This window comes from Drosophila montana, unplaced genomic scaffold (assembly GCF_035044405.1).
Source record: "Drosophila montana isolate Dmon_TW-CO22-7 unplaced genomic scaffold, ASM3504440v1 contig_2668_1, whole genome shotgun sequence".
NCBI classification, from domain to species: domain Eukaryota; kingdom Metazoa; phylum Arthropoda; class Insecta; order Diptera; family Drosophilidae; genus Drosophila; species Drosophila montana.
The window spans coordinates 96,032-107,477 of NW_026997535.1; the positions used below are offsets into that span (position 1 = coordinate 96,032).

General features: G+C 43.3%; 4 protein-coding genes across 5 annotated transcripts; 1 reads left to right on the top strand and 3 right to left on the bottom strand.

Moving 5' to 3' along the window:
- The first annotated feature begins 57 nt into the window (after positions 1 to 57).
- ldbr (lariat debranching enzyme) lies at positions 58 to 1,858 on the top strand. The gene is made up of 2 exons (XM_064683894.1): positions 58 to 346; positions 403 to 1,858. The coding sequence occupies exons 1-2, from the start codon at positions 150 to 152 to the stop codon at positions 1,835 to 1,837; spliced, it is 1,632 nt and encodes a 543-aa protein (XP_064539964.1). The 5' UTR covers positions 58 to 149; the 3' UTR covers positions 1,838 to 1,858.
- Positions 1,859 to 1,969: 111 nt separating this feature from the next.
- LOC135429565 (2-aminoethanethiol dioxygenase) lies at positions 1,970 to 3,051 on the bottom strand. Its single transcript, XM_064683899.1, has one exon. It carries the CDS (start codon positions 2,824 to 2,826, stop codon positions 2,098 to 2,100), a length of 729 nt encoding a protein of 242 aa, XP_064539969.1. The 5' UTR covers positions 2,827 to 3,051; the 3' UTR covers positions 1,970 to 2,097.
- Positions 3,052 to 3,123: 72 nt separating this feature from the next.
- Positions 3,124 to 3,805, bottom strand: mRpL36 (mitochondrial ribosomal protein L36). The gene is made up of 2 exons (XM_064683900.1): positions 3,688 to 3,805; positions 3,124 to 3,636 (listed from the first exon to the last, which is right to left on the bottom strand). Exon 2 carries the CDS (start codon positions 3,634 to 3,636, stop codon positions 3,250 to 3,252), a length of 387 nt encoding a protein of 128 aa, XP_064539970.1. The 5' UTR covers positions 3,688 to 3,805; the 3' UTR covers positions 3,124 to 3,249.
- Positions 3,806 to 3,885: 80 nt separating this feature from the next.
- On the bottom strand, positions 3,886 to 6,175 carry ArfGAP1 (ADP-ribosylation factor GTPase-activating protein 1). Of its 2 annotated transcripts, XM_064683895.1 has the most exons (5): positions 5,873 to 6,173; positions 5,190 to 5,761; positions 4,923 to 5,127; positions 4,759 to 4,818; positions 3,886 to 4,679 (listed from the first exon to the last, which is right to left on the bottom strand). In XM_064683895.1, the coding sequence occupies exons 1-5, from the start codon at positions 5,930 to 5,932 to the stop codon at positions 4,155 to 4,157; spliced, it is 1,422 nt and encodes a 473-aa protein (XP_064539965.1). In that variant the 5' UTR covers positions 5,933 to 6,173; the 3' UTR covers positions 3,886 to 4,154. The 2 variants fall into 2 exon arrangements, with proteins under 2 accessions (XP_064539965.1, XP_064539966.1); XM_064683896.1 differs by lacking the exon at positions 4,759 to 4,818 and having other exon boundaries at positions 5,873 to 6,175.
- Between the last annotated feature and the right edge of the window lie 5,271 nt (positions 6,176 to 11,446).

An 11,446-nucleotide genomic window follows, 5' to 3' on the forward strand; every position in this document is an offset into this window, starting at 1 on the left:
CATGACTTGGCACATGTTGATTTTTACATATAAACAAGATTATGGCGGTGCACCGATAACATACAGAGGTTTTTGCCATTCACGGATTGTGTTGTGTTTTGCCGCATTTGTTTATATTTTAGGAAACTAATCTAAAATAAGGCGCGAATATGAAAATCGCCGTCGAAGGCTGTGCCCACGGCGAACTGGAGCGTATATACGAGACCATACAAGGCATCGAAAAGGAACGCAATATTAAAGTCGATCTGCTTCTCTGCTGCGGTGACTTTCAATCGACGCGAAATGTTACGGATTTACAAACAATGGCCGTTCCAAGGAAGTACTTGGACATGTGCACATTCTACAAGTGGGTGGCTGAAACTATGACGTGTTGAATACTTAATTAACTTAAAAGCATTACAGATATTACAGCGGTGAGCTCGTGGCGCCCATTCTGACTATATTTATTGGTGGCAATCACGAAGCCTCCAACTATTTACAAGAGCTGCCCTACGGTGGTTGGGTAGCCCCAAATATTTACTACCTTGGATATGCCGGCGTAGTCACTGTAAATGGCATCCGTATTGCGGGCATTAGCGGCATCTACAAGGGCCACGACTTTTTGCGCGGCCACCACGAATTCCCGCCGTATACGGAGAAAACATGTCGCAGCGTCTACCATGTACGCCAGTTAGAGGTGTTTCGCCTGAAGCAGCTTTCCGGCAAAGTAGACATATTCATGTCGCACGACTGGCCTAGGGGAATACAAGAATATGGCAACAAGGCACAACTGCTTCGCTTTAAGCCTCATTTTACACAAGACATAGAAAGTGGGCAGTTGGGCAGTCGTCCACTCGAGGAACTGTTGAAAGCTGTGCAGCCGACATATTGGTTTGCTGCGCATTTACATTGCAAATTTGCTGCGCTTGTGCCGCACAATAGAAACTCTAACAAACAACTAGATACGGATGATTCAAGCAGCAGCAGCAGCGATAGCGAGGGTGAAAATGAGGACAAGGATAACATCAGCCTACAGCAAGAGCCTGTAGCAGTGGCTGTTACCAAGTTCCTGGCACTAGACAAATGCCTGCCCAAGCGACGCTTCCTACAGGTGCTGGACATACCCACCAGTGAGAGTCCTGAAGGCAAATTAACGCTGGAATACGATGCCGAATGGCTTTCGATATTACTCACGACGAATCATCTAATTTCGGTGAAGGATACCAATTACTATTTGCCCGGCAAGAAGGCTGGCAGCATCGAGGAGCGTTGTAATTTTACACCCACCGCCGAGGAGCTATCACATATACGCACCAAATTCGAAAGCCTTGAAGTGCCTCAAAACTTTTGTCGCACTGCGTCGGCGTTCGATCCCGATGAGGAGCACAACTACAAGCAAATACACATTGAGCAGGCAAATGCACAGCTGAATCCACAGTGCATTGAGTTCTGTACAATCCTGGGCATTGACGATCCGCTTTGCTTAGCCATGCTGGCCAATGGCAAGGATCTTCCTCCAACTGGCAGCATACTGGACAGCTCTGCTAAACTCAAGCTGAAGCATAACCCAAAGGATGTGTCTATAGACGAGAGCTCCACGCTTTCAGAGCCATCGGCAACGCCGCCCAAACGTAAACTTAATCTGTCGCTGCCAGCGCCGACTGCAGCAGCAGAACCGGACAGGAATGTCATTGACCTGCCAGATGAAGTGGACGAAGAGCCGGCGCCTCCTATTAATGTTACGGACGAGTCAAAAATTGAAGAGAGTACTGAAAACATTTCTATTTGTGGTAGTCCCAATCTCAAGAAGCTCAAGAGGCGAAATCAAAGCATTTACCAAGCTGAAGATGACGATTAAAATAAAGCTTAAGCGACAGCATATCGACCTTTTTAAAATTAACTCAACTATATTTGATTATAAGTTTTGGCTGTCTTTTGATGTACTTTGTAGCTAAGTTAATCTTGAACCAGTGTGTACTCCATTGAACGCTTACATTAAAAAAAAGAGGCAATTTTATTTAAATAACACAGAAAATGTTTGTTGCTGCCGCTCCTGGCATGCTGCATGTGATGTTGAGTGGAAATAAATTAAGGTTACATATAAATTTAAAAGATACTTCACTGTACATCGGTGACATTGGCACCGTAAGCTTCGGTGGCGCACATAAAGACGCACTGCAGCACAGAATCGGGCGTTTGTGTCCAATCACAGTAATAGCTAGCTGGCGATGGAATGCACTGCAGCTGCAGCTGGTCTCCATCTGACTTGGGGCGATAGAAGCGGCAACGGCGAGGACCATATATCGGCATATTGGCATCGTATGGTGGACTTAGTATATCGAAAAAAGCAGCAATGCCGCTTCCGGCATGCGTTATCTGATGATAGTTACGTTTGCGTGGCGTGAGCAATGCGCTCGATGTATCGGCTGTGACCAGGCTGGGCTCCTCGGCTGTAACCTTGACCAACGTGGGATTCATATCATACAATAGCGGCTCATCTGTGGCCAGCTGCTGAGAGTAGCTCTGTACGTGCAATTTGCCCCAGATACAGCGCAGCAGGCCGTACATCATGGGATGATCGTGCAACGGAATCGAATTGTTGCCGCGCACTATGAACAAGCTCATGGAGAAGCGTTCGTCCTCGAAGATGTGCATGTAGCTGCAGGGTGCACGGGCGACATTGGTGACATCGTCGCGAAACAGCTCCTCCTTGATGTGTAGATCCCGATAGGTTAGCTCATCAGTTAGTTGCTTGAGATGCTGAAGATTGGCATTGAAGCTGGCAAGATTGGCTCGATCGAATGTCTTGAATGCCTGGCGCAGCACGCTCATAAAATGGCTCGTCATGGCCAAATACTGGCGATTTGTTTCGCGTTATCAGTAATGCACCGGACACGGCCACGAACTTTTACTGACGTCAGGTGTGTTTTTAATGGCTAATTCGACACGAACCCTTGTTAATTGAGCTGCGAAGCAATTGCGGCGACAAAAATTATAGATAAACAAAGCGCCAGCTGTTCAACAGTGTTGGAAAGTGCACAGCAGCCAGTAGTAAAAACAACTGAAAATCCTTAAATTAAATTTTCAACTTTATCAGGAATTCTCTAGCCGGCTGCTTTTTCAAATATAAGTAAAACTTACAAGTTTTGGGTATTATGTAAAGTATTGATTTCGTACTGCGTCAATTTAACGGTTTTTTTATATTCAAGCCAACAGAAATAAATTGACTAATGACACAGGTAAAAGTTCTTTATGGAAAAAGCATGATCATTAAAAGCCCCTTTCCTTGGATTGTGTGGCATGGGTCAAGATCCAGGATTTGTAGTCACGTTTCTTCATTGCCATTTGCTTGTGGCGTGGGTGCGTTGGACAGATGACATAACTGCGCTCCTGACGCACCACAATGTAACAATCCTTACAGCGGCGCTTAAGACGTCCCTTCACCTTGAATCCGGCCACTTGTTGTACGAGTGAATTAAACGGCACCAGAAAGGATGTTGTATATGTTGTGGGTACCAATTGTTGAACAATTGTGCTGTGAGCCGGTGTGGTTGTGGCTATGGCCGCGGGACGCATTAGCATATGGAAGCCTCGTGTGGGGGTGACGCCATTCCAAAGCCGCGCGCTGCACTGCAGTAATTTACTCGCAAATGACATCTGTAAGTTGGTTTTTAATTTATATTTCCTAATAATTACACAAACACGCACCTTTTACTACATTAGGGTTGCCAGAGTTTAAAAGAGAATTTTTGGCCACATTGCCAACCATTCAAAATTTATGAACGAATAAATTGAACTAGTTCGCATTAAATAAAATATGAAATGCATAACAAACGTTATTTTACTTCAACTTATATGAGACACGATAACTTGTTAGATAATTGGATTGGAAAGGTGCTTTTTAGATTTGAATTCATATATATATTTTGCATATTAATTCGCTTTGTATTATTTCTATTTAAAATTGGTCTAACCTGTTAAAATAATAATGGAAATTATAACCGTTCTTTGTTGAAAATCGTTAAATATAAGTTTGAACATAATATTCGTTAGTTACATTAAATGCGCGTACGAATAAATTGAAGTTTCTTTAACAAAATGACAACAATCAAAAATAATACAAAACAAATCAAGTTAACTGACAAATACACTTCACTAATGGATCACTTCCGTTGTTAATTCATTAACAAATCCCATGCATCATCCTCGGCGCTCGCTTTACCACTCGATGATGCAGCGGCTTTGGGTTTCACATTTTTTACATCCAGATTGTCGAAACCTTCGCTCAACTTCTGTGAAGTCTCCTGCATCTTCATACTGCGGCGCACGCTTTGACCACCAGACGGTGTATTTTGATACGATGTCTCAGCATTCTGATAACTTGTTGTATTAAATCCAGCCCAATCGTCGTCTTGGGTAAGCCCGGCACTGGTTTTGCCGATGGCATTGCTGCTAAGTTGATTTTGATATGAGCTGGAGCTGGTTAGATGTGTTTTGTTGTTAGCATTCTCCTGCCAACCACCCCAGTCACTGTCACTAACGCCGCTCTGTTGGCCCAAACCGCCGGCCAGGTTACCACCAACCGATTGGGAGCGTTGATAGCCGTTGTCCTCGAGACTGGGATCGTTGTAACCGCTCTGGGACGAAGTGTTCGTGCCGCCTGCCAAATTACTCCAGCCACGCTTGCCAATATCCGTCACCTTTAAATAGACACATAATAGATATCAGCAAGGATATTTCTAACTTTCTGAAAATAAGCTTCTGCACGTGTTTACCGACCTTAAAGGCCACATCTGTAACCCCACTCTGAACGGATTCAAGCAAGGTGCCTTCTTTAATCTACAACCGAAACAAAAAGCAAACAAAAACTCATACAAAATTATACAACAAAATAATAACAGCAGTGAAACAAAGAAAGCCCAGCTGATTTTTTATCAACACACCTTGGTCGAAGCCAAATTGACTGTAGTTACGGCTTTTTCCTTTGCAGTGTTGGCCAACTTGGAAGCATTTGAAGAGAACAGGCTCCAGCCCGATGCCAATGTGGTCAAAGTGGAGTCTATGAGCTCCTGAGATTGTGTTTTCGGTGGTGGTTCACGTGTAAACCCAAATCCGGCATATTTTCCGCCCTGATTCGGTGGCAAGTTTCTGTGAATTTTAGGTCAAATTTACATCAAATCAGTCATATAAAAAGTGCACAAAGAATATACTCTGGACGCGTGGCGTTCTCCATTTGGCGACGGCTAAAAAACTCTTCCTTCTGATCTTTAAACTCCTGTGTCTGGAACTGCTGGTAACCGCCAGTCTCGTTATAGGCGCCACCTCCATTTTGATAGCCTCCAACGGTGCTGCTGCCACCATAACCTGTTGAGTTAGCGCGGGTCTGCGAACTGCTACTGGAGCTGGAAGTATAGCTGCTGGAGCCATACGAATTGTTGCTACTCAAGCGCATTTCGGCGTCCTTTTGATTCCAGCTTTTGCCCTGCGCCAGCGTTGATATCTTATCCCGATACAAAGCTGCTGCTTTGGAATTGTATCGCTGCGTTATGGGTGCACGCTCGTTCCAATCCTCCTGATCTTCAAGAAATTCACGAGCATTGCGATTACCGCCGACTTTCATCTTCTCCAGCTCAATGTCCTTCCATTTATCCATAGTTACGGAGCGCACGAACGACAGGTGAACGCCCAGGCTGCGGTGCTTGCCAGAACACTCCAGACATATCCAAATGCCGTAGGTAACGGACACCCACTGTGGATTGTGGGTGCCACACTCGAAACATTTCTATGAATCAATTTTAAAACAGTTAGGACACATATTTGCCCATGTTTTTTCAATATCTACTCTATACGACTTGTGTGGATCTTTACACACATGTGTGTACCTTAACCTTACCGAATTCTCGTCCTGAGGTTTCAACTCTTGCAGCACTCGACGTGTTCTGGGGCTAGCCATGGCGACAATTAACAACCGTCTTTAAACTTATTTTCACACTGCGCTGCCTTCACAGTTGATATCAAACTTTTTGCTGACGTTGGCGTTGGTTGCAATCGTTGAATTATGAAAATGAGACATTCATGTAAACTGGAACTACGGGGGCTAGTGCTGGTTTTTTGCACTTAAATTAACACATTTAATGAATTTGTGCATTTGTTTCCTCAAGCCTAGCTGCAGTCATAAAAGTTAATTGACAAAAAAAAAACTGTTTAACACAGAGTTCCACTTGGAATGCTCATAGTAAGTGTGACCGTGCCAAAAAATGCAATGGTTTCGCCGAAATTAACAAATTGCGGTTTTTTTTAATACCAGCAGTGGGTGGACCAATTAAAAATGTACTACAATTTAGCTGAAATTGTTAAATTTGTATTGCTTATAATATTGATATATATAATAATTAAAAGAGATTAAGCTTTGTTGACGTGTTAAATACTTAACAATTTGCAAATAAAAAATATTTTAGAATAGACCAAAACTAATACCAAAATACCAACTATAAAAAAGCATTCGGTCGCACTGCTCATAATACAAGTGCGCATTTCAGTTAGGATGCTCACCAGTGCTGCCAGTTTAACTATTTTCTATATAAATTAACCTTTTTCCATAGGTCTTCAGCCGAAAACAGTAGAAATATTATGCCAATTTAGCTGCTTCTTAACATTGCAACAAGAATTACACACTTGAAAGCCCATACATGGGCAATTCGTGCACAGAAATCTTACTTAGCTATTTTATGTGTTTTATCATCAGATTCCGCTGCTTTGTTGATCTGGCGCTTGGCAGCACTGGTATTCACTTGTCGTTGCAGCGACGCAAATTTGCAAGATTGCTGTGCCAACAGAATGCACAGCACAGCGTTGCAACTCTACACCATCAGCTGTTGTTGTTTACATTTTGGTTGCTTAATTACCGATTTGCTAATTGGAGAAATATGCCAGTTAAGAGTTTTAAAGAGACGCTCTTGCAAGTAACTGCAAATGAAACTACTATTACTTAATGATGACGAGATTCGCACAGATATATAACAGCATTTGCAGTAACTTAAGCCCCTAATTATTCTTAAATCCACCAAATCCAACCTATATAGTGTCTTTTTGCATCTCTAGCTTTGCAGCTTTGCAGCTTTGCACCATTTCTCGTAGTCAGGTGTCTAGCAGCGTTGCAAGAAATTGTTCAGTGAAAGTTGTTGTTGCAAGCTATTGCAACGCCAAGTTGGCACCCAAAGTGTTATATTTTGTGCTTAGCCTAAGGCAGCGGCTGTTTTAAGGCATCAACAAACAAAAGTAGGTTAAATAGTTATTGTTTTATAAAATAAACCAGTTTTTATTTGCTTCATTGCAGTGGAAGGTAAATTGGATCCGAAGCACAAACGGGAGACTGGGCCAAAGAAGTGGTCGGAAAGGGAAGTCAATGATAATTTGAATTATAAACGAGTGCACAGAAATATTGAGGTTAGAAATGGCGCGCATTTTAAGTTGTATTGATAATAATAAGTTTATGACATACAGAAACCAAATGCCCAAATCTACTATAGAAAACTGATAAACGAGACCAAGTTAGACGCGACCTGGAACTTGGTTCGAGAGAGGCGCTCCAGTTGCACCACAGTTTTGTGGGCCAAAGAAGTGGAGGAACGCAAGTTGAGATTCGAGGAACAGAAGTTCAAATTGGAGGAACGTCGGATCGCATTGGATGAGAAGCGGCGGGAAGATGATTTCCAATTGAAACAGCTAGAACTTGAATTCAAATTTAAATTAAGACAATAAATTAAATAAAAATACGTAATACGTGTGCATTTTTATTCACACGTTAGATTATATAAAAACTCTCTTACTAAGATCTTAAATATATAACACAAAAATCCAATCACAAGGAAATGAATGACTTTTTTGTCTTTTAAACGAATATTTAACTCTTAAGGTTGCAAGACTTTTCTTGAAGGAACCCAAAACATTTCTCAGCTTGACGCAATATTTTGTTAAATTTTTTCCTAATTACAATAATATTATTAAACGGCATATTTAGGTACACTATATATATATATTTGCACTATATATACATGTACACTATATACTGCTATTAAAAAACTATTTCATTTGAATAAATGCTCTTCCAGATTTCCAGTTACCATATCCAAGGATGTCTTTATGGACAGGCTTTATGGTTCTGGTTATATGAAAAAATCAATTACATACATATCTGTACTGTAGTTGGAATCAATTTGAAACTGGATCAACTTTTGCATACCTTTTCCTTGAGTACTCGAACAAATTAAATTAATTATTGTTGAATTTTGGTATTCGTAAAGGTTGTGTTATCGATGACGCGTCTTACAAATTATAACTAATCATGCTGATCTGATTTTCATATTAATTTCATTCATGTTCTTCCGACCAATTCAGCAGCGTCATGCCGAAAGTTAATAAAAACAGAGATTTATCACACTCCTAACAGTAATCAACAATCCCACTGTCCGTCGATGGAATACAAGACATTGAAATTACCTGAGCGATTTCCACACAAAAGGGCCGCGTGTGGTCCCAGAGTTGGAATCCCAGCGGCTATGGCGCCGGGAGCAGCAATTTCCTCCGGCATTAGACACAGATACTTACAGCGAAGTGAGTGGAAAGGGGGGGGGGGGGGGGTGGAAGATGCTCACATACCAATGTATGTATGTACACATGTATGTAGGAGCATGTTGAGGGCAATAATTCAATGCGAACATTAGCATATAATTATGCACAATATTTTTGGAATTCACAGAGATGGGAATCTGTGGGGACGCAGTGGAGCCGCGCCCAAGCAATCGATGGATGCACTGCCCACCGTTAATTTCTTTTCAATTTCGAAACTCGCGCATTTATTTAAGTCAGCGCATTGCTATAATTTGCGTCACAATGTCACACGCCCCCCATGCCCGGCGCAAACGATTCACGATGGGCGTGGCTGTGGCCGTGGCCGCGGCTCCGTCTGCGAGTATAATTGGGCAGGCAAACCAAAAGGATGTGTTGAATTGAAATGCCTGCCGGGTAATCCGATCGACCGACCACTGCCCGCCGCTGAGTTATGACGCATGCCCGCTAAGTGAGCCCGGCTCTTGGCCAGCTTTTGGCCAGCTTTTGGCCTGGGCTCGCTGGGCACTCGACGCTTTCAACAACTACTGCGAATGCTGCTGCGGCTGCTGCTGCTGGAGTGGTGCCTGGTGGTGGTCTTATCAGAAGCCGTTGCGCACTACCCGAGCTGCCAAAAATGGCATTGCTGCGCATCCATTATCCGCGCTCTGTCACTGTTCGTCTGGTGTGTGGTGGTGCCCACCACCAGCGCCACTGGGCATTTTGCACCCAGCTCTGAGTTATAGTGTGGATATGATCAAATTATAGGCTTAGCATTGCATTAAATTCGCATAGACATCGGATGGGGGCTCTTGCAGAGGATGGCTAACCAGCCTGGGTGAGCATGTGCGGCGCATGTTGCGTTGAGTCGAATCGAGTCGAGTCGAGTCTGGCATCCGGTCAAATTCGAATCCATACTTCATTCCGGAACACTGCTAATCAGCAGCTGTCGCTATGTTCCATGCAACGATCTATAGAACACGCACACACACACACAGACACACACACACACGAATGGTATGTAAATGAGGTGCGTCCAGTTCGCACGCTGCTGCCACAAAGTCTGCGCAGGCGCAGTGTGATCTTCCGAAAATAAAAAATAAAATAAAACACATGCAAATAAAATAAAATCGTTGAAAATTGCACCAATTAAGTGGCCAATGTGTTCCTCGAGGATGTGGGGATGTGGGGAGTGCGGATCCTGGGGGCATTGCTTCGCATTTATCAGCGATATTAAAGCGTTAAGTGAATTACTTATTCTCTATAGGCCGCTGCAAAGCAAAGCCAATGCGTTACCTTTCATGTCTACCTGTCCCGGGCGATTCCGTGTCGCTTCTCGCTGCTCCACTCCCCTCCACTCCTCTCTGCTCCGCTCTGCTCTGCATCGTGCTAAAGTATAAATGTGTGCGATAGCCGCGATGTTGCATGTGACAATTATATGCGCTGAGCGACGCCAGTTTGGCTCCCGCTTCCCATGGCCAATACGGGCGTAGATGGGGGCATTTGAAGCTGCCGCAGACTCAAGCCAGATATTTACACTTACAGCACAGTCACAGGGACAGGCACAGGGACAGGCACAGGCAGCTACCATTTCCATTTTCATTGCCGCCTTTGCCGATCGTTGCTGATCGATTTTCAATCGATCGCCAGCATCATGCAACCGCGCACAGCCCCAGCCTCTGGTCTGTGGAACGCAGACGCAGACGACGATTCAGCGTCAGCTCCTTAGTTCAACAAATCGTGCCAAATAACACAACATAATGACAACAAAGCCGACGACAGGAGCGACGACGACGACGACGTCCTCCACTTGTCTGGTTAGCTGGCTCTGCAACTGGGACTGCAACTAAGACTGAGACAGTCGGTGATTGCCATTTCAAGATTTTGCCACTCATACATACACATAAACATATACATACACACACTCTGGGGATCGCAAAAATTAAGAGATATTTATAATAAGCACGAAAACCACTTAATACTAACGCCTTTGGCAATTAAGAGCCACAGCTATGGCAGGGATGCTGCTAACAGAGACATTCCAATGTTCGACAGCCCAGTTGGGTTACTTTCCATGCTAACACACCGAACAACACACACACACACACATACGCACTCACGCACACATACATGCACAGATACTGGGCAGATGGAAATCTGTGCTTTGATGACATGCTCATTGGTGACGTCTTCGCTGACATGTCATGAGCTTACATGACGACTTTGCTGACATGTCATCGGTTGTGTCTAGTCTAATGACATACTCGATGACATGGTCTGTAACATAATCAAACCGGTTCGAGATCGGAACTAATATTTGTTTTTTAATGCGAACTTAATCGAAACCGAAATAAATTCTTTTAAGGGGGAATCAGCTCCAAAGTCCCAATTTAGCCCGCATGTTGTATATGAAAATACTTAGGCTTGCAATATTTTCAGTACAACGGGCAATTGTACAGTGAACATTTTATGACTTTAAAATTTTGAAAGTATATGAACCAGAATCTGGATTGAAGGATGTAAAAAAACTAAAGGCAGGCCTTTGCTTTAAACCGTGAGCCACCGTCATAAAAATATTATGTATTGTATAGATAAAAAGTATTGTTAAACGATATCTAAAAGGAAAAGCTCGAAGATACCTTTGTTGACATGTCTTGCAGCGTGTCCTGCAAGACGAGTCGCATGACAGGTCAACAGAAATTTGCGATGTTATCGTGTAAATGGTCATTCCTGTAGGACATCTCCATCTCTATCTATTTGTAACTGATATTTAACGCAGATTTCGCTCCAACTAGGCCATGTCAGCAGCCAGTGTAGTCGCACCCTTTGTAGTTGAACCTTTACAGAAATGAATATGTAG

What these genes read in the sequence shown, in the direction of transcription:
- LOC135429565 (XM_064683899.1), bottom strand. Translation starts at nt 2,826, where the DNA reads ATGACGAGCCATTTTATGAGCGTGCTGCGCCAGGCATTCAAGACATTC.
- mRpL36 (XM_064683900.1), bottom strand. Translation starts at nt 3,636, where the DNA reads ATGTCATTTGCGAGTAAATTACTGCAGTGCAGCGCGCGGCTTTGGAAT.
- ldbr (XM_064683894.1), top strand. Translation starts at nt 150, where the DNA reads ATGAAAATCGCCGTCGAAGGCTGTGCCCACGGCGAACTGGAGCGTATA. An exon ending in GACATGTGCACATTCTACAA is followed by an intron (nt 347 to 402) that starts GTGGGTGGCTGA and finishes AAAGCATTACAG; the next exon opens with ATATTACAGCGGTGAGCTCG.
- ArfGAP1 (XM_064683895.1), bottom strand. Translation starts at nt 5,932, where the DNA reads ATGGCTAGCCCCAGAACACGTCGAGTGCTGCAAGAGTTGAAACCTCAG. An exon ending in GAGAACGCCACGCGTCCAGA is followed by an intron (nt 5,128 to 5,189) that starts GTATATTCTTTG and finishes TAAAATTCACAG; the next exon opens with AAACTTGCCACCGAATCAGG. An exon ending in TTACAGATGTGGCCTTTAAG is followed by an intron (nt 4,680 to 4,758) that starts GTCGGTAAACAC and finishes GTCTATTTAAAG; the next exon opens with GTGACGGATATTGGCAAGCG.